General features: G+C 50.3%; 1 protein-coding gene across 2 annotated transcripts in view; it reads right to left on the reverse strand.

The window, feature by feature from the left end:
- Positions 1 to 13,179, reverse strand: part of LOC119959829 (caspase-8-like) — a 42,529-nt gene extending 29,350 nt beyond the window's left edge. The window contains exons 1-4 of one of the 2 annotated variants that reach the window (XM_038787911.1): positions 12,898 to 13,178; positions 10,858 to 11,189; positions 7,463 to 7,568; positions 6,497 to 6,659 (exon numbers count right to left, since the gene is read on the reverse strand). In XM_038787911.1, coding sequence (XP_038643839.1) covers positions 6,497 to 6,659; positions 7,463 to 7,568; positions 10,858 to 11,174 — 586 coding nt within the window. In that variant the 5' untranslated portion in view covers positions 11,175 to 11,189; positions 12,898 to 13,178. Of the gene's footprint in view, positions 1 to 6,496; positions 6,660 to 7,462; positions 7,569 to 10,857; positions 11,190 to 12,897 lie in introns of both variants that reach the window. The other variant, XM_038787912.1, reaches the window with a different exon arrangement.
- Positions 13,180 to 17,664: the final 4,485 nt, after the last annotated feature.

Below are 17,664 nucleotides of genomic sequence, written 5' to 3' on the forward strand. Positions count from 1 at the left end.
CCCACATTGATTCTGTCTACACCTCCCGCTGCCTCAGGAAGGCAGACAGCATTATCAGAGACCCCTCCCACCCAGGCATTGCCTTCTTCCAGATCCTTCCATCAGGCAGAAGGTACAGAAGTCTGAAGACCACACATCCAGATATAGGAACAGCTTCTTCCCCACAGCCACTGGACTCCTCACCGACTCTCCCTCAGACAGATCTGTTCCCTGTAAGAACACTATTCACAACACCCTATGCTGCTCTTGCTCATGTATTTGCTTTGTTTGTCCCCTTGTTCTGCACTGTAACCAATCACTGCCTGTCAATGTACCATTTGTCAATGCACTCTGTCGATTATTCTTTTTTGTACTGTGTACATACTGTGTACCTTCTCTCGGCCGCAGAGAAATACTTTTCACTGTACTGCGGTACATGCGACAATAAATCAAATTAAATCAAAATGGGAGTGGGGATGGGGAGCTGCTGACAAAGGTGCATCAGGAAGGGATGTGATGATGGTGGACATTGGTGGGGAGGGGGGCTCCCCAACCAGGTTGGTCACATGGAATGCGAGAGGGCTAAATAGGCCAGTCAAACAGTCGCATGTGTTCACACACTTGAGAAGCTTGAAGGCGGACGTGGCCTTTTTGCAAGAAACACACTTGAAGACCGGGGTCCGAGGGTAAGGAAAGGGTGGGTAGGGCACGTCTTTCATTCGGGATTAGATCTGAAGATGGGGGGGGGGGGGTCTGGTACATACATGGGTGGCGTTTGAGGTGGGGAATATTGTGGCAGATTCGGGAGGGAGTTTCGTGATGGAGAGTGGGAAGCTGGAGGGGATGCCAGTTGTCTTGGTGAATGTCTATGCCCCAAACTGGGACGATGTGGAGTTCATGAGGCAAGTGCCAAGGACGATCCTGGACCTGGGCTTGCACCGGATGATCATGGGAGGGGATTTTAACACAATCATTCAATCAGGGTTGGACTGGTGGAGCCTGAGGTCGGAGAGGCAGTTGGTGGGGCCAAATGAACTGAATTGGGCTCACAGATCACACATGGGATTTGGTGGGGGGGGGGGGGTTTAGATCCTTGGAGTTTTGGGAGACTGAGTGGAGACTGGACATACGGCTGTTAGTGGATGAGGGGGTGTGTGAGTCACCATTCAGGGGTACATGGAACTGAACGATACAGGTGTCAGCCGCAACGCAATCGGAGGCACTTAAGGCAGTGGTGAGGGAGGAGTTTATATCGATCCAGATGCATAGAGAAAAGGAGGAACGAGGAGATGGCAAGGTTGGTGGATGAGATTCTGTGGGTAGACAGGAGGTATTTGGAGGCCCCAGAGGTGGCATTGTTGAAGGAGAGGCAGAAGCTCCAGATGGAGTTTGGGTTAGTGCCCATGGGGAATGCAGTAGGGCAGTTGTGGAGGGCCAGAGGGGCAGTGTATGAGTGCGGGGAGAAGGCGAGCAGGATGCTGGCCCACCAACTCAGGACACAGGTGGCGGTGAGGGAGATCAGAAGGGTAAAGGATGGGAGGGGAAGAATGGTGCTGAACCTGGTGGGGGTGAATGGGGTTTTCGAGGGATTATATAGGAGGCTGTGGACGCCATGTTGCTGGCAAAGATCCTGGCCTCGCCTATCAAGGACTGTGTTCCGGGGAGTGATAAGGCAAGACCAGACAGGGTTGGTAAAGGGAAGGAAACTGTCAGCGCACGTCAGGAGAATTATGTTGCCACCTGGATGGACAGGATGCGGAGGTGGCGGATGCTATGGATGCGGAGAAGGCGTTGGATTGGGTGGAATGGGAGTATCTGTGGGAAATGTTAGGATGTTTGAGTTTGGGCAGGGGTTTGTGGACTGGGCCCGGTTGGTGTATAGGACGCCCGTAGTGATTGTGTGGATGAATCGGGTGAGCTCAGGGTACTTCGGGTTACACCGTGGGGCAAGGCAGGGGTGCCCACTCTCCCCATTGCTTTTTAAAAAAAATAATTTTTATTCAAATTTTCACAAAATATCAATAACAGAAAATACTAAGAACAGAAAGAACAAACCTTCCCCCCCCCATGTATACAAAAAAGAAGAAATAAATTAACGCCCGTCATTAGCAAAGAACAAGTATACACGTCCCTTCAGCCCAAAACAAAGAGACCCCCCCCCCCCGGGTTGCTGCTGCTGCTGGCCTTTTTCTACCGTTCAGCCAGGAAATCCAGGAATGGTTGCCACCGCCTGAAAAACCCCTGCACTGATCCCCTGAGGGCAAATTTCACCCTCTCCAATTTAATAAACCCCGCCATATCGTTGACCCAGGGCTCCACGCTTGGGGGCCTCGCATCCTTCCACTGAAGAAGAATCCTCCGCCGGGCTACCAGGGACGCAAAGGCCAGAACACCGGCCTCTTTCGCCTCCTGCATTCCCGGCTGCACTGCAACCCCAAATATTGCGAGTCCCCAGCCTGGATTGACCCTGGATCCTACCACCCTCGACACCGTCCTTGCTACACCCTTCCAAAATTCCCTCAGCGCTGGGCATGCCCAGAACATATGGGCATGGTTTGCTGGGCTCCCTGAGCACCTAGCACACCTGTCCTCGCTCCCGAAGAACCGGCTCATCCTTGTCCCAGTCATGTGAGCCCTATGTAGCACCTTGAACTGTATGAGGCTAAGCCTCGCACAAGAAGAGTTCACCCTTCCTAGGGCGTCCGCCCATATCCCCTCCTCAATCTCCTCACCTAGCTCCTCCTCCCATTTACCCTTCAGCTCCTCCACCGAGGCCTCGTCTACCTCCTGCATCACTTGGTACGCTGCCGAGATCCTGCCCTCTCCAACCCACACCCCAAGAGCACCCTGTCCTGGACCCCACGCGGCAGCAGCAGAGGGAACTCCGCCACCTGCCACCTGACAAACGCCCTTACCTGCATGTACCTAAAGGTGTTCCCCGGGGGGAGCCCGAACTTCCCTTCCAGCTCACCCAGGCTCGCAAACTTCCCGTCTACAAACAGATCCCTCAACCTCCTAACACCTGCCCTGTGCCAACTCAGGAACCCGCCATCAATTCTCCCCAGGACAAACCGGTGGTTCCCCCGTATCGGGGACCCCATCGAGGCCCCCACCACCCCCCTATGCCGTCACCATTGCCCCAAAATTTTCAGGGTAGCCGCTACCACCGGGCTCGTGGTATACCTCGTTGGAGGGAGCGGCAGCGGCGCCGTTACCAGCGCCTCCAGGCTCATGCCCACACAGGACGCCATCTCCATCCTCTTCCATGCTGCCCCTTCCCCATCCATTACCCACTTACACACCATCGCTGCGTTGGCAGCCCAATAATACCCACAGAGGTTGGGCAGCGCCAGCCCCCCCCCCCCCCCCCCCCCCCCCCCCCCTATACCTGCCCCACTCCAAGAACACCCTTCTCACCCTCGGGGTCCCGTGCGCCCATACAAACCCCGTAATGCTCCTGTTAACCCGCCTGAAAAAGGCCTTCGGGATAAGGATGGGGAGGCACTGGAACAGGAACAGAAATCTCGGGAACACCGTCATCTTGACTGATTGCACCCTACCCGCCAGAGACAGCGGCAGCATGTCCCACCTCTTAAACACCTCCTCCATTTGCTCCACCAGCCTTGTGAGGTTAAGCTTATGCAAGGCCCCCCAGCTCCTGGCCACCTGGACCCCCAAGTACCTGAAGCTCCTCTCCGCCCTTTTTAGTGGGAGCCTCCCAATCCCCCCCTCCTGGTCCCCCGGGTGTACAACAAACAGCTCGCTCTTCCCCAAGTTGAGCTTGTACCCCGAGAAATCCCCAAATTCTCGGAGAATCCTCATCACCTCCGGCATTCCCCCCACCGGGTCCGCCACATACAACAATAGGTCATCCACATAGAGCGACACTCGGTGCTCCTCCCCACCCCGCACCAGCCCCCTCCAGTTCCTCGACTCCCTCAGCGCCATGGCCAGGGGTTCAATCGCCAGTGCAAAAAGCAGGGGGGACAAGGGACATCCCTGCCTCGTCCCTCGGTATAACAGAAAATACTCCGACCTCCTCCTATTCGTGGCCACACTCGCCATCGGGGCCTCATATAACAGCCCCACTCACCTGACTCCCGTTTGCTTTTTGCCTCGGCAATAGAGCCACTGGCAATTATGCTTAGAGCGTCAAGGAGTTGGAGAGGGATTGTGGGGGGTGGGTGGGTCGAGCACAAGGTCTTGCATTATGCGGATGACCTATTGCTTTATATTTCAGATCCACTGGGAGACATTGGGGGGAATTATGAGTATTTTAGAGGAGTTTCATCGGTTGTCCGGATATAAGCTAAACATAGGGAAGAGTGAGTTCTTCCCGATCGAGGCCATGGGGGCAGGAAAGGTTGGGCGAGATACCATTTAGAGTGTTGGGGGTGAGCTTCAGATATTTGGGTATCCAGGTGACACAGGGTTGGGAACAACTTCACAATTTGAATCAAGAGGTGGAATGTGCTGCCACTATCGCTGGTGGGCGGCTGCAGCCAGTGAAAATGACAGTGCTCCTGATCTTCATCCCAAAATCATTCTTTAGGAAACTTAATGCTTTGATCTTGGGGTTTGTGTGGGCGGAGATATCCCCACAGGTAAAGAACGTCCTGTTGGAGAGGGGGCTGGCCTTGCCAAATATAATGAATTATTATTGGGCAGCAAATATTGCTATAGTGAGGAAGTGGGAAGTGGGGGAAGGGTCAGCATGGGTGCAGATGGTGGCAGCTTCTTGCAGGGGTACGAGTCTGGGGGCACTGTTGACAGCTCCTCTGCCGTTCTTGCCAGCCAAGTATTTAATAAGCCCAGTGGTGGTAGTGGCGACCCTGTGGGTGTGGGGGCAGTGGCTGCAGCATTTGAGGTTGGAAGGTGCCTCGCTGTGGGCACCGAATTGCGGTAATCATAGATTTGCACCAGGGGGGTTTGAATGTGGGGTTTCGAGTGTTGTGATGGGCAGGGTTTGAGGGTTTGGAGATCTGTTGAGGGGAAAGCTTTTCGAGTTCAGAGGAATTGGAGGGGAAACATGAGCTGCCGAGAGGGAACAGGTTCCGTTATTTGAAGGTACTGGACTATGTGAGGAAGCAGGTGGCGTCTTTTCCCGATCTGCCACTTCAGGACTACAGGACAAGGTAGTATCAAAGGAGGGCAAGGCAAGGTGTCCAAGATTGACGGGGGGGGGGGGGGGGGGGGGGGCTGGGTTGTGGGGTGAGGCTCTAAGGATGGTGAATGCATTTTTGTCATGTGCAAGGCCTTATCCAATTTAACGCTATTCACAGGGTGAATATGACGGTAGAATGAATAGGTTATTTGAGCGGGTGGATGACCGGTCTGGATGGTGCGTGGGGAGGACTGCAAATCATGTCCACATGTTTTGGGCATGTCTGAAGCTGAAGGTGTTCTGGCAGGCGTTCGTGGATGAAATGTTCGAGGTGTTGGGAGTAAAGGTGGCCCCAAGTCCTGAAGTGGCGATATTTGGTGTGTCGGAAGACCCGGGAGTCCAGGGGGGCGAGAGAGGCCAACGTTCTGGCCTTTGACTCCATGGTAGCCCAGAGACGGATTTTGCTGGCGTGGAGGGACTCAGAGCCTCCAAAGCCAGGGGTGTGGATGAGCAATCTGGCGGAATTCCTGAAGTTGGGAGAAAATCAAGTTGGCCTGAGGAGAGTCAGTTGATGGGTTTGCCCGGAGATGGAAGCCGTTCACCAACTTTTTCAAGGAAAACTGAGGTGTCAGTGGGAGGGGTGGGGGATATTGGGGTTAAAATGGGGAAGGCAAGGGCAGCACGGTGGCGCAGTGGTTAGCACTGCTGCCTCACAGCGCCGAGGTCCCAGGTTCGATCCCGGCCCTGGGTCACTGTCCGTGTGGAGTTTGCACATTCTCCCCGCGTTTGCGTGGGTTTCGCCCTCACATCCCAAAGATGTGCAAGGTATGTGGATTGGCCACACTAAATTGCCCCTTAATTGGAAAAATTAATTGGGCACTTTAAAATTTTTTTTAAAAAGGAAGGCAGGTCGGGAGATGGGCGTGGGAAGTTTTTTTACTCAAAGGGTGGTGGGTGCCTGGAACGCTTTGCCAGCGGAGGTGGTAGAGGCGGGCACGATAGCATCATTTAAGATGCATCTGGACAGATATATGAACGGGCGGAGAACAGTGGGAAGTAGATCCTTGGAAAATAGGCAACAGGTTTAGATAAAGGATCTGGATCAGCGCAGGCTGGGAGGGCCAAAGGGCCTGTTCCTGTGCTGCAATTTTCTTTGTTCTTTGTTCTTCTTTGGGAGAGGGGGGTGGCAGGGAGGTCGGGTGTTGGGGTAGTTATTTATTTTATGAGATTTCTGTTTGTTCTTACTCTTGTGATGGTTCGTGTTTAATGTTTGTCTAAATGCCTTAATAAAAATATTTATTTTAAAAAGGGGGCAGTAGTCAGTCTGATGGATTGAAATCACTGATCTAGGTCATGCAGCAGAACGTGAATCTGTGTTGTGGCTGCAGATTCTCTCTCACTGACCGTCCTCACCTTTTCCCCCAGTCGCATACCGGGCTGAGACTGAGGATGTGTAATTGTCAAACTTCTTCACTAAATGCTCCCCAAGTTCGGAGCAGATCTTCTTCAGAAGTTCCATATTGTTTTCTTCCAGTAGTCCCTCCTTCTCCATTTCGATAAAGACATCCAGCATTGTCTAAGAGAGAGGTGACCGAGTGACACAGCAAACCATTAATAAAGAGTTTGTCCAATAAAGATGCTCCTGATTTCCCCATGTTTAATCGTTTTCGGAACGCTTCAGTTGTATAGTAGCGGGGTTGGATGGGTAACAAAATTATTGGCTTTGGTGAAAGGTTTTACAGGAGAAGGGGGTGGGGTGAAGACATGGAAAAGTTTGAGGAGGGATAGAGTATAAGGGCCCAAGTACGTCAAGGCAGAGCCAACAATATGCAGCAAAGAAGAGTGATGGAGAAAGGCCAGAGTTTTCAGACAGTTGGGTGGAAGTAATAGGGCTGGAAGAGGTTATCCAGAGAGGAATGGGGAAGCTCAGGTTGGGATTTGAACATGAGGATGAGTATTTTCACCTGGAGATTTTGAGGGACCGGAATTAATCAGTAGATCCACTGGTTTCTGCCTCATTTTACAATCAGTGCTCAAAGATTTCCATTGTCTAGTGAGTCAATAACTAGATCCCAACAGACCAGCACTGAAAGATCAAAGGAAGATTTTGGATATTGTTTTATATGGATGATTGTGAGGACATGGAACATACATGGAAAGAGTGAGAGAAGCAGAATCTGTCAGGGCTTCTAAAGGGGGAGTGAATAGATATTACTTCCAAAGAAGATTAATAAATGGGGGAAGAAGAGGTGACTAAGAGTATGGTTCTTTCAGAGAGAAGATACAGAAGTGATGGGCTGAATGGCCTGCTTCAGTGCTACCAGGTTCTATATGGGCCGGAGTGAGTTCGACCAATACCAGCACATGCAATATACTCACTGTGATGTTCTCCAGCTTAGATTTTGATAGTTCCTTGTGTAAGAAATATTTCACAGTCTCCAAGTCCTTCGTTGTGATATCTTCCGACACTTCGAACAAAAGCTGCCTACAATTAGAAGCAAATTTTGGATCTCAGTGACAGATACCAGTCAGGAATAGATAAACAAGAGTGGAATCCTCTCCAAATCTCCACAAGATGATTCTGATTCATCAGAAAACTGCTCAGCAATTAGCAAAACTTTTCAAAAATGGAAGTGAAAATATGGGGCTGGATTCTCCGCTGTCGGGATTGCGTGGGGCTGCTCAAAATGTGAAATCCCATTGGCTGGCCGGTGGGGGTACGTGTGGAGGGAGAATCCCACCCATGTTGTTTAAAGCTTTTCAGAGGGGGCTCTGTTCTCCCAGGACAGGTACAGCATGGGGTTAGATACAGAGTAAAGCTCCCTCTAAACTGACCCCATCAAACACTCCCAAGACCCCGGCTCTGGGTCACTGTCCGTGTGGAGTTTGCACATTCTCCCCGTGTCTGCGTGGGTTTCGCCCCCACAACCCAAAAAAAATAAAAACGTGCAAGCTAGGTGGATTGGCCATGCTAAATTGCCCCTTAATTGGAAAAATGATTGGGTACACTAAATTTATTTTAAAAAAACACTACCAGGACAGGTACAACATGGGGTTAGATACAGAGTAAAGCTCCCTCTCCACTGTCCCCATCAAACACTCCCAGGACAGGTACAGCACGGGGTTAGATGCAGAGTAAAGCTTCCTCTACACTGTCCCCATCGAACACTCCCAGGACAGGTACAGCACGGGGTTAGATACAGAGTAAAGCTTCCTCTACACTGTCCCCATCAAACACTCCCAGGACAGGTACAGCACGGGGTTAGATGCAGAGTAAAGCTTCCTCTACACTGTCCCCATCAAACACTCCCAGGACAGGTACAGCACGGGGTTAGATACAGAGTAAAGCTCCCTCTACACTGTCCCCATCAAATACTCCCAGGGCAGGTACAGCACGGGGTTAGATACAGAATAAAGCTCCCTTTGCATTGTCTCCATCAAACACTCCCAGGACAGGTACAGCACGGGGTTAGATACAGAGTAAAGCTCCCTCTCCACTGACCCCATCAAACACGCCCAGGACAGGTACAACATGGGGTTAGATACAGAGTAAAGCTCCCTCTACACTGTCCCCATCAAACACTCCCAGGGCAGGTACAGCACAGGGTTAGATACAGAGTAAAGCTTCCTCTACACTGTCCCCATCAAATACTCCCAGGACAGGGACAGCACGAGGTTAGATACAGAGTAAAGCTCCCTCTACACTGTCCCCATCAAACACTCCCAGGACAGGTACAGCCCGGGGTTAGATACAGAGTAAAGCTCCCTTTACATTGTCTCCATCAAACACTCCCAGGACAGGTACAACATGGGGTTAGATACAGAGTAAAGCTCCCTTTACACTGTCCCCATCAAACACTCCCAGGGCAGGTACAGCACAGGGTTAGATACAGATTAAAGCTTCCTCTACACCAGGGGTGGGCAAACTACGGCCCGCGGGCCGCATGCGGCCCGCCAAAGGTATTTCTGCGGCCCACCAAGTCATTAAAAAAAAAAAAAAAAAAAAAAATGTTTAAATTTTTTTTTTTAATTAATTTTTTTTTAAGGTTAATGGGGGGGGGGGGGCTGTTGGATTACTTACTGGTATAGGGTGGATACGTTGACTTGAGTAGGGTGATCATTGCTCGGCACAACGTCGAGGGCCGAAGGGCCTGTTCTGTGCTGTACTGTTCTATGTTCTATATGAGGCGCCCAGAATCATAAACGGGTGAAGTAATTATTTTACTTAATATACTATGCGGCCCTTTGTGAATTGTGAATTTCTGAATGTGGCCCTTGCACGGAAAAGTTTGCCCACCCCTGCTCTACACTGTCCCCATCAAACACTCCCAGGACAGGTACAGCACGGGGTTAGATACAGAGTAAAGTTCCCTTTACATTGTCTCCATCAAACACTCCCAGGACAGGTACAACATCGGGTTAGATACAGAGTAAAGAATCCTCTACACTGTCCCCATCAAATACTCCCAGGACAGGGACAGCACGAGGTTAGATACAGAGTAAAGCTCCCTCTACATTGTCTCCATCAAACGCTCCCAGGACAGGTACAGCCCGGGGTTAGATACAGAGTAAAGCTCCCTTTACATTGTCTCCATCAAACACTCCCAGGACAGGTACAACATGGGGTTAGATACAGAGTAAAGCTTCCTCTACACTGTCCCCATCAAATACTCCCAGGACAGGGACAGCACGAGGTTAGATACAGAGTAAAGCTCCCTCTACATTGTCTCCATCAAACGCTCCCAGGACAGGTACAGCCCGGGGTTAGATACCGAGTAAAGCTCCTTCCACACTGTCCCCATCAAACACTCCCAGGACAGGTACAGCACGGGGTTTGATACAGAGTAAAGCTCCCTCTACACTGTCCCCATCAAACACTCCCAGGATAGGTCCAGACATTTTTAACCACTGCATCCATATTATTTTTAACAGAGTATTTAGCCCGTTAATTTGATCAACAGTGGTCTTTCTGCTCAGCATCCAGCCCTCAATCAGAGACCAGTTGCAAGTTTCAGTCACAGATGGGATCACAGATTTGTAAATGTTTCAGGCAATACCCAGCCCACCTGGTGCATGATTGACATCTGAAGCTGAACTGCGAATGAACAGGCTGTGGGTGTTGCTGGCTAGGCCAACATTCATTGCCCATCCCTAGTTGCTCTCGAGAAGATGTTTGTGAGCTGCCTACTTGAACCGCTGCAGATAATATGCTGTAGGTACACCCATAGTGCTGGTAGGGAGTGGGTTCCAGGATGTCGCCCTAGCGACAGTGAAAGAGCAGCAATATATTTCCAAGTCAGGGTGGTGAGTGACTTGGAAGGCAAATTCCAAGTGGTGGGATTCCCAAGTATCTGTTGCCCTTGTCCTTCTAGATGGTAGCGGTTGTGGGTTTGGAAGGTGCTGTCCAAAGAGCCTTTGGTGAGTTCCTGCAGTGCATCTTGTAGATGGTACACACTGCTGCTACTGTGCGTCGGTCGTGGAGGGAGTGAGTGTTTAAGGTGGTGGATGGGGTGTCAACCAAGAGGGCTGCTTGATCCCGGATGGTGCTGAGCTTCTTGAGTATTGTTGGAGCTTTATCCAACCAGGCAAGTGGGAAGTGTTCCATCATACTCCTGACTTCTGCCTTATAGATGATGGACAGGATTTGGGGAATCAGGAGGTGAATTCCCAGTCTTTAGGGTGCTCTAGTTTTTCCCTTCATTTCACACCTTCCGAGAGGAATAGAAAGGGTGGTTAATGGAAGTGCTGTTAATCACGAGTGAGATGTTGCTGACCTGTACGATGAGATCCTGGCTTTGTGTGGATCTTTGAGCTGCCCACAAACCTCCTGTTTGTCATATTTCAGTCTCCTCAGGAGTTTGAACAGTTTTGTCCGATACAGTAGCTCTGCCAAGATGAAGGTATCACTCGTATCAAGCAGTCCCTTCTCCTGCAAAGCAGTGAAGAGTTTGAGCCCCGAATCAGCCCTGTTCAGCTGGTTACTGTTTAATAAATCTTGGCAAAAAAACTTCATTGCCTTCAGCTCGTCGAAGCCCAGATTCTCACTGATCTCATGAAGGCGAACTTGGAACTGGAAAATGCTGCCATCCATGGTGCCTTTGCACACCTGCATGAACAGAAATGCATGGCCATCAAGACCCCCGGTGCAAACAAACACCCCCTCTAACACACCCTTTTCCCCCATCCAATCTGCAACATACCATTCATCTGCACCCCGCACTTTATCATCACTGATTTCCAGCCTCTCTAACCAACGGGTCATTGGACAGTGATCAGGAGCAGGAACCCTGGCAGATTTCCTCTCTCTCTAACCTAGGGATCACTGGACAGTGATCAGGAGCAGGAACCCTGGCTGATTTCCTCTCTCTCTAACCCAGGGATCACTGGACAGTGATCAGGAGCAGGAACCCTGGCTGATTTCCCCCCTCTCTCTCTAACCCAGGGATCACTGGATAGTGATCAGGAGCAGGAAACCTGGCTGATTTCCCCCCTCTCTAACGCAGGGATCACTGGATAGTGATCAGGAGCAGGAAACCTGGCTGATTTCCCCCCTCTCTCTCTAACCCAGGGATCACTGGATAGTGATCAGGAGCAGGAAACCTGGCTGATTTCCCCCCTCTCTAACGCAGGGATCACTGGATAGTGATCAGGAGCAGGAATCCTGGCTGATTTCCCCCTTCTCTCTCAAACCTGGGATCACTGGATAGTGACCAGGAACAGGAACCCTGGCTGATTTCCTCTCTCTAACCGGGGGATCACTGGAAATGATCAGGAGGAATCCTGGCTGATTTTCTCTCTCTAACCCGGAGATCAGGAGCAGGAACCTTGGCTGATTTCCCCCCTCTCTCTAACCCAAGGATCACTGGACAGTGATTAGGAGTCGGAACCCTGGCTGATTTATTCTCCCTCTCTAACCCATGGTCATTGGACAGTAATCAGGAGCACGACCCCTGGCTGATTTCCCCCCTCTCTCTCTCTCTAACCCAGGGATCATTGGACAGTGATCAGTGATTTCTTCTCTCTCTAACCCAGGGATCACTGGATAGTGACCAGGAACAGGAACCCTGGCTGATTTCCTCTCTCTAACCGGGGGAATCACTGGAAATGATCAGGAGGAATCCTGGCTGATTTTTTCTCTCTAACCCGGAGATCACTGGACAGTGATCAGGAGCAGGAACCTTGGCTGATTTCCCCCCTCTCTCTCTCTAACCCAAGGATCACTGGACAGTGATTAGGAGTCGGAACCCTGGCTGATTTATTCTCCCTCTCTAACCCATGGTCATTGGACAGTAATCAGGAGCATGACCCCTGGTTGATTTCCCCCCTCTCTCTCTCTCTAACCAAGGGATCATTGGACAGTGATCAGTGATTTCTTCTCTCTCTAACCCAGGGACTGGTCAGTGATCAGGAGCTGGAACCCTGGCTGAATGTGTGTCTCTCTAATCCAGGGACTGGTCAGTGATCAGGAGCAGGAACCCTGGCTGATTTTCTGTCTCTCTAACCCAGGGATTGGACAGTGATCAGGAGCTGGAACCCTGGCTGAATTTGTGTGTCTCTCTAACCCAGGGATCACTGGACAGTGATCAGGAACCCTGGCTGATTTTCTCTCTCTCTAACCCAGGGACTGGTCAGTGATCAGGAGCAGGAACCCTGGCTGATCTCCTCAGTTTATTACATTGTGGTCAGGTTGTGATTGGTCCTCCAGTCGAGGTTACAATGTATCCCGGCGGGGAATGTGTCGCTGGCACCGGGATTGATTCCCGGTCCGGGTCGCTGTGCTTGGACCGCGGCTGCGGACAGGGAGCGGTACTAACCTGGGAGCGGCACGGGAGCAGGCCCGACGAAAACTCCGGCCCAGAGCGGCTGATCTGCGGCCTGGGCGGATACGGAAATGTTTGTTATTCGGTGCCTGGGAGCTGAGTCAGTGCGACAGGGCCGGATTCCCGGAAACCGGGGAGTACCCCGAGCAGCAGACTGAGGGCAGTGCAAATATCCCGAAAAACACAGGGAAAATACCCCTCCAGTGTAAATATCCTGAAAACACAGGCTAATGCAAAACAGTGTAAATATCCCTGGAACACATGGCAAATACCCTCACAGAGTCCACATTTCCCACAAAAAAAATAGCCCCAAAAGGACAGCGCGATGGCACAGTGGTTAGCACAGTTGCTTCACAGCTCCAGGGTCCCAGGTTCGATTCCCGGCTTGGGTCACTGTCTGTGCGGAGTCTGCACGTTCTCCCCGTGTGTGCGTGGGTTTCCTCCGGATGCTCCGGTTTCCTCCCACAGTCTAACGATGTGCAGGTTAGGTGGATTGGCCATGATAAATTGGCCTTAGTGTCCAAAAAGGTTAGGTGGGGATAGGGTGGAGGGTGCTCTTTCCGATGGCCAGTGCAGACTCGATGGGCCGAATGGTCTCCTGCACTGTAAATTCTATGAGAACAGTCAAAATACTCCAAAAACACGGCAAAATCATAACGGTCCAAATGCCCTTCAAACAAAGAGCAAAATACTCCTTCAGTGTTCATACCCTCAAAACTGTACAAATAACCCAATGAAAACTACCCCAGAAAACACAGGACAAATACCCCTCAAAACATGCAGTCCAAATGCCCCTCTGCCCCAGAAAAAAACAGGGCAAATGTCCTCCCATAAAGTGTAATTATCCTCAAAACACAAGGCTAATACTGTGGAAAATAGTGTGAGGAATCTCAAAACACTGGAAACACCCTTCAAGAAGTGCAAATACCCCCAAAAACAGAGTGCAAATATCTCACAAACATTATTACTCATACACGGAAAACATAGTGTAATGCCCCAGTTAGAACAACACAAATTGGACACCCCCCCCCCCCCCCCCAAGTGCAAATATCCCAGAAAACATAGTGCATATGCCCAGAATCACACATATGTTTCAGCACAGAAAGAGGCCATTCGGACCATTTTGTCTGTACTGGCTCTCAAATGAGGAATGCATTTAGTGCCATTCTCCCACCTCCCTGTGACCTTACACATTCTTCCTTTTCTGACAATAATCCAATTCACTCTCGTTTGAAACCTGCCTCCACCACATTCTCAGGAGGCACATTCCAGATCCTAACCACTTGCTGTGTGAAAATGTTCTCATGGCTTGAAGTTGAAACCTCGCCACTATTCTTGGCTCTCCCGAATGTGTCATACCCTTTGCTTATTTGCCAAATTTTCGCTTTGGATTGGATTGGATTCGTTTATTGTCACTGTACTGAGGTACAGTGAAAAGTATTTTTCTGCAAGCAGCTCAACAGATCATTCAGTACATGGAAGAAAAGGGAATTAAACAAAATTCAAGAAAATACTAGAAAATACATGAGAATACATAATAGGGCAACACAAGATATACAATGTAACTACATAAGCACTGGCATCGGTTGAAGCATACAGGGTGTAGTGTTAATGAGGTCAGTCAATAAGAGGGTAATTTAGGAGTCTGGTGACAGTGGGGAAGAAGCTGTTTTTGAGTCTGTTCGTGCGTGTTCTCAGACTTCTGTATCTCCTGCTCGATGGAAGAAGTTGGAAAAGTGAGTAAGCCGGGTGGGAGGGATCCTTGATTATGCTGCCTGCTTTCCCCCGGCAGCGGGAGGTGTAGATGGAGTCCATGGATGGGAGGCAGGTTCGTGTGATGGACTGGGCGGTATTCATGACTCTCTGAAGTTCCTTGCGGTCCTGGGCCGAGCAGTTGCCATACCAGGCTGTGATGCAGCCCGATAGGATGCTTTCTATAGTGCATCTGTAAAAGGGTTAATGTGGACATGCCGAATTTCCTTAGTTTCCTGAGGAAGTATAGGCGCTGTTGTGCTTTCTTGGTGATAGCGTCGACGTAGCATTGGGAGTTACGTGTGGTAACCCCAACAGTTGCGTAGAGTCAATTTGTTGACTACCTCCTAATATTTCTCCTATCGTAAGTCCCCTAGATATGACTTCTTCATTCTATCCTTCTTGATCTCTGCTGTGTACTTTTTGCGCTATCGGATTATACATATAATACGGTAATTCCTCATTTACTGATTGGTATGTGGGAGGCTGCCGCTGTTTCCAGGAATCGCTGTAATCCCCTTTGTCCACTGGTATTGAAATCCTTCTATTCCCTGTTCATTTCCTCGGCTTCATTTTTTCCTCATTCTCTGAAGAGGGTGATGCTTCATCCTGTTCCAATAAAGGGAGCACAGCAATCCCAGCTATGCTTTGTACTTCCTCACTTTCATGTGGATTAAAATAATCTATGAAAGTTCCTTCATTATGTGAGCTAGATTCACTGGGCCAATTATCCCTTCTAAACTGTGCCAAATCTGGGTATTGATACTGGTATCCTTCGGGAAAATCCTCAAAGGGGCTCTGATTATCTTGGTTGTCTAGGGCACTGGAGTGTATTCCATCTATCTCTGCCAGGGATGATAGTACTTGTCTGAAGTGCTGTTCAAACCGCTGCCTTTGTCCTGCTGTGTCTAAAAGGACTTGTGGCCAGTGCTGTCTCCAAATCCTGATTATCTGACCCATACTAACCAGTGGCGATAACGCACACGCCCTCATTATTGCTCTCAGTGGTTCTCCTGAGTTATTTCGGAATATTCCATCGCCTAACAATGCCATGTCCACATCTCTCCCTACGCTATGTCTTAGGATGCTTGATTTATCACTGACTTGTCTGCTGTAGTATACGCTTGTCCAGAATTGTCCAATGATACTACATGTGTAATCTTTATCCCGCAGCTCAGGACTGTGGGTCTCGTTATCCCTTCTCTAAACTCCCCTCTTTCTGCTATTTCCTCATCCAATTTCTGCTGTAGCTCCGGATTTAACTTGTGAGCTAATACCCCCGATATTCCTGCTCCTAATTTCCCCTCTTTATTGGAAGGATTGACCTGCACATTCTCTTTGGCATTCACAAAATCCCCTGCCACTAATTGTATTTTCTTTCCTCCTTGGTGTCGGATTTTTAAAATCTCCATCTGCTCCTTTTTGCCTCTGTTTTCACGTAGCGCACTCGTTTGCAGCCCTACTGTTTTCTCAGTGCTATCTGATTCTAAGAATCCCGATCGGATCTCTATTCTGTAGGGCTTTAGGTACTCTAACAAAGAATGATATGTCTCCTTCCTGATAAATCGTTTTCTCCCAAGAGTTCTTTTGCCTTTTTAATTTTTTCCACCTCTGTTCCATTGCTCCATCTCTCTCGCCCGTATTCCAAAGCAAGAGTATTACCCTAATTGCCATTTTTCGGATTTTTAACTGTTTTAGTTTTTCTGTTCCTGGTGGTCCCTTTCAGCCGAGACTTGAAATTAAGGGATAAGTACCTGATGGTACCTGATGGTCAATTCAGCAAACACGTGTAGTTGGATCTGAACAGAGGCTTTAATACACTTACAACAGAGCCAGCCTATTCGTCGTTGACCTTCAGATGAACTGCAGGCTGGCTCTAAGGCACTGATCTTTATACATCGGTCCCAGGGGGAGGAGTCCTGGGCGGAGCCAAGGGAGGAGCCCAGTACAAACTCTCGCGTACTCCCAGAGCGACTCCCCCTGGTGGTCGGATAGTGCAACTGCACTTACAATGGTGGATAGTGAACATATATACACGGAGTTATATTGGCAACTATATACAGCATTGATCTTACAACGGGTAGATAACGAACATATATACATGGAGTGATATTGGCAACTATATATAGTGTGAATCACATTCACCACATTCACCCCTGTTAAAAAAAGCAAGTCCGGCGGGGGTGATGTCTCAAAGAGTCAGTCTGTCCGGTGGACGAATTGTCCATTTTGATCTGCGGAGCACCGGGGTTGCAGCCTCTTGCGGTGGCTGGGCGGGCGTCGATGTCTGGGGTACAGTTGCCGGCTCCGGGGCGAGTCTTGTCTGAGCCTCATACACCTCCCAGGGGGCGGGCTGGTGCTGGCACTCGGGACTGGTGGGGTGAGCTCGCAGAATCGGGGGCGCAAGGGGGCGGCCGCATAGGGAACAGGGAAAGGAGTTCCTCGGTTGGGATAGATGGGGGGCTGGATCCAGCAGGTGCCAGGTCCCGGAGGGATACTGTGTCCTGGCGACCGTCCGGGAACTCAACAAATGCGTACTGTGGGTTGGAATGAAGCAGGCGCACCTTTTCAACAATGGGGTCGGTCTTGTGCGCCCAGACGTGCTTCCTTAAGGGAACCGGGCCTGGCGTCCTCAGCCACGCCGGAAGTGAGACCCCTGTGGTAGTGCCCCTGGAAAAAATGAAGAGCCGCTCGTGGGGGGTTTGGTTGGTAGCTGTACACAGGAGGGATCTAATTGCGTGGATCTTCCTGCCATTGGGAAACTTGGAGCTTCCTGGACCTGAGGGTCAGTAGGACGGTCTTCCAGACCGTTGCGTTCTCCCTCTCCACCTGTCCGTTCCCCCTGGGGTTGTAACTGGTAGTCCTGCTCGAGGCAATGCCCTTGTCGAGCAGGTACTGACGCAGCTCGTCACTCATAAAGGACCCACCCCGGTCGCTGTGCACGTAGCTGGGGAAACCGAACAGGGTGAAGACACTATGCAGGGCCCTAATGACTGTGTGGGAGATCAT

Source organism: Scyliorhinus canicula, chromosome 2, assembly GCF_902713615.1.
Source record: "Scyliorhinus canicula chromosome 2, sScyCan1.1, whole genome shotgun sequence".
NCBI lineage: Eukaryota > Metazoa > Chordata > Chondrichthyes > Carcharhiniformes > Scyliorhinidae > Scyliorhinus > Scyliorhinus canicula.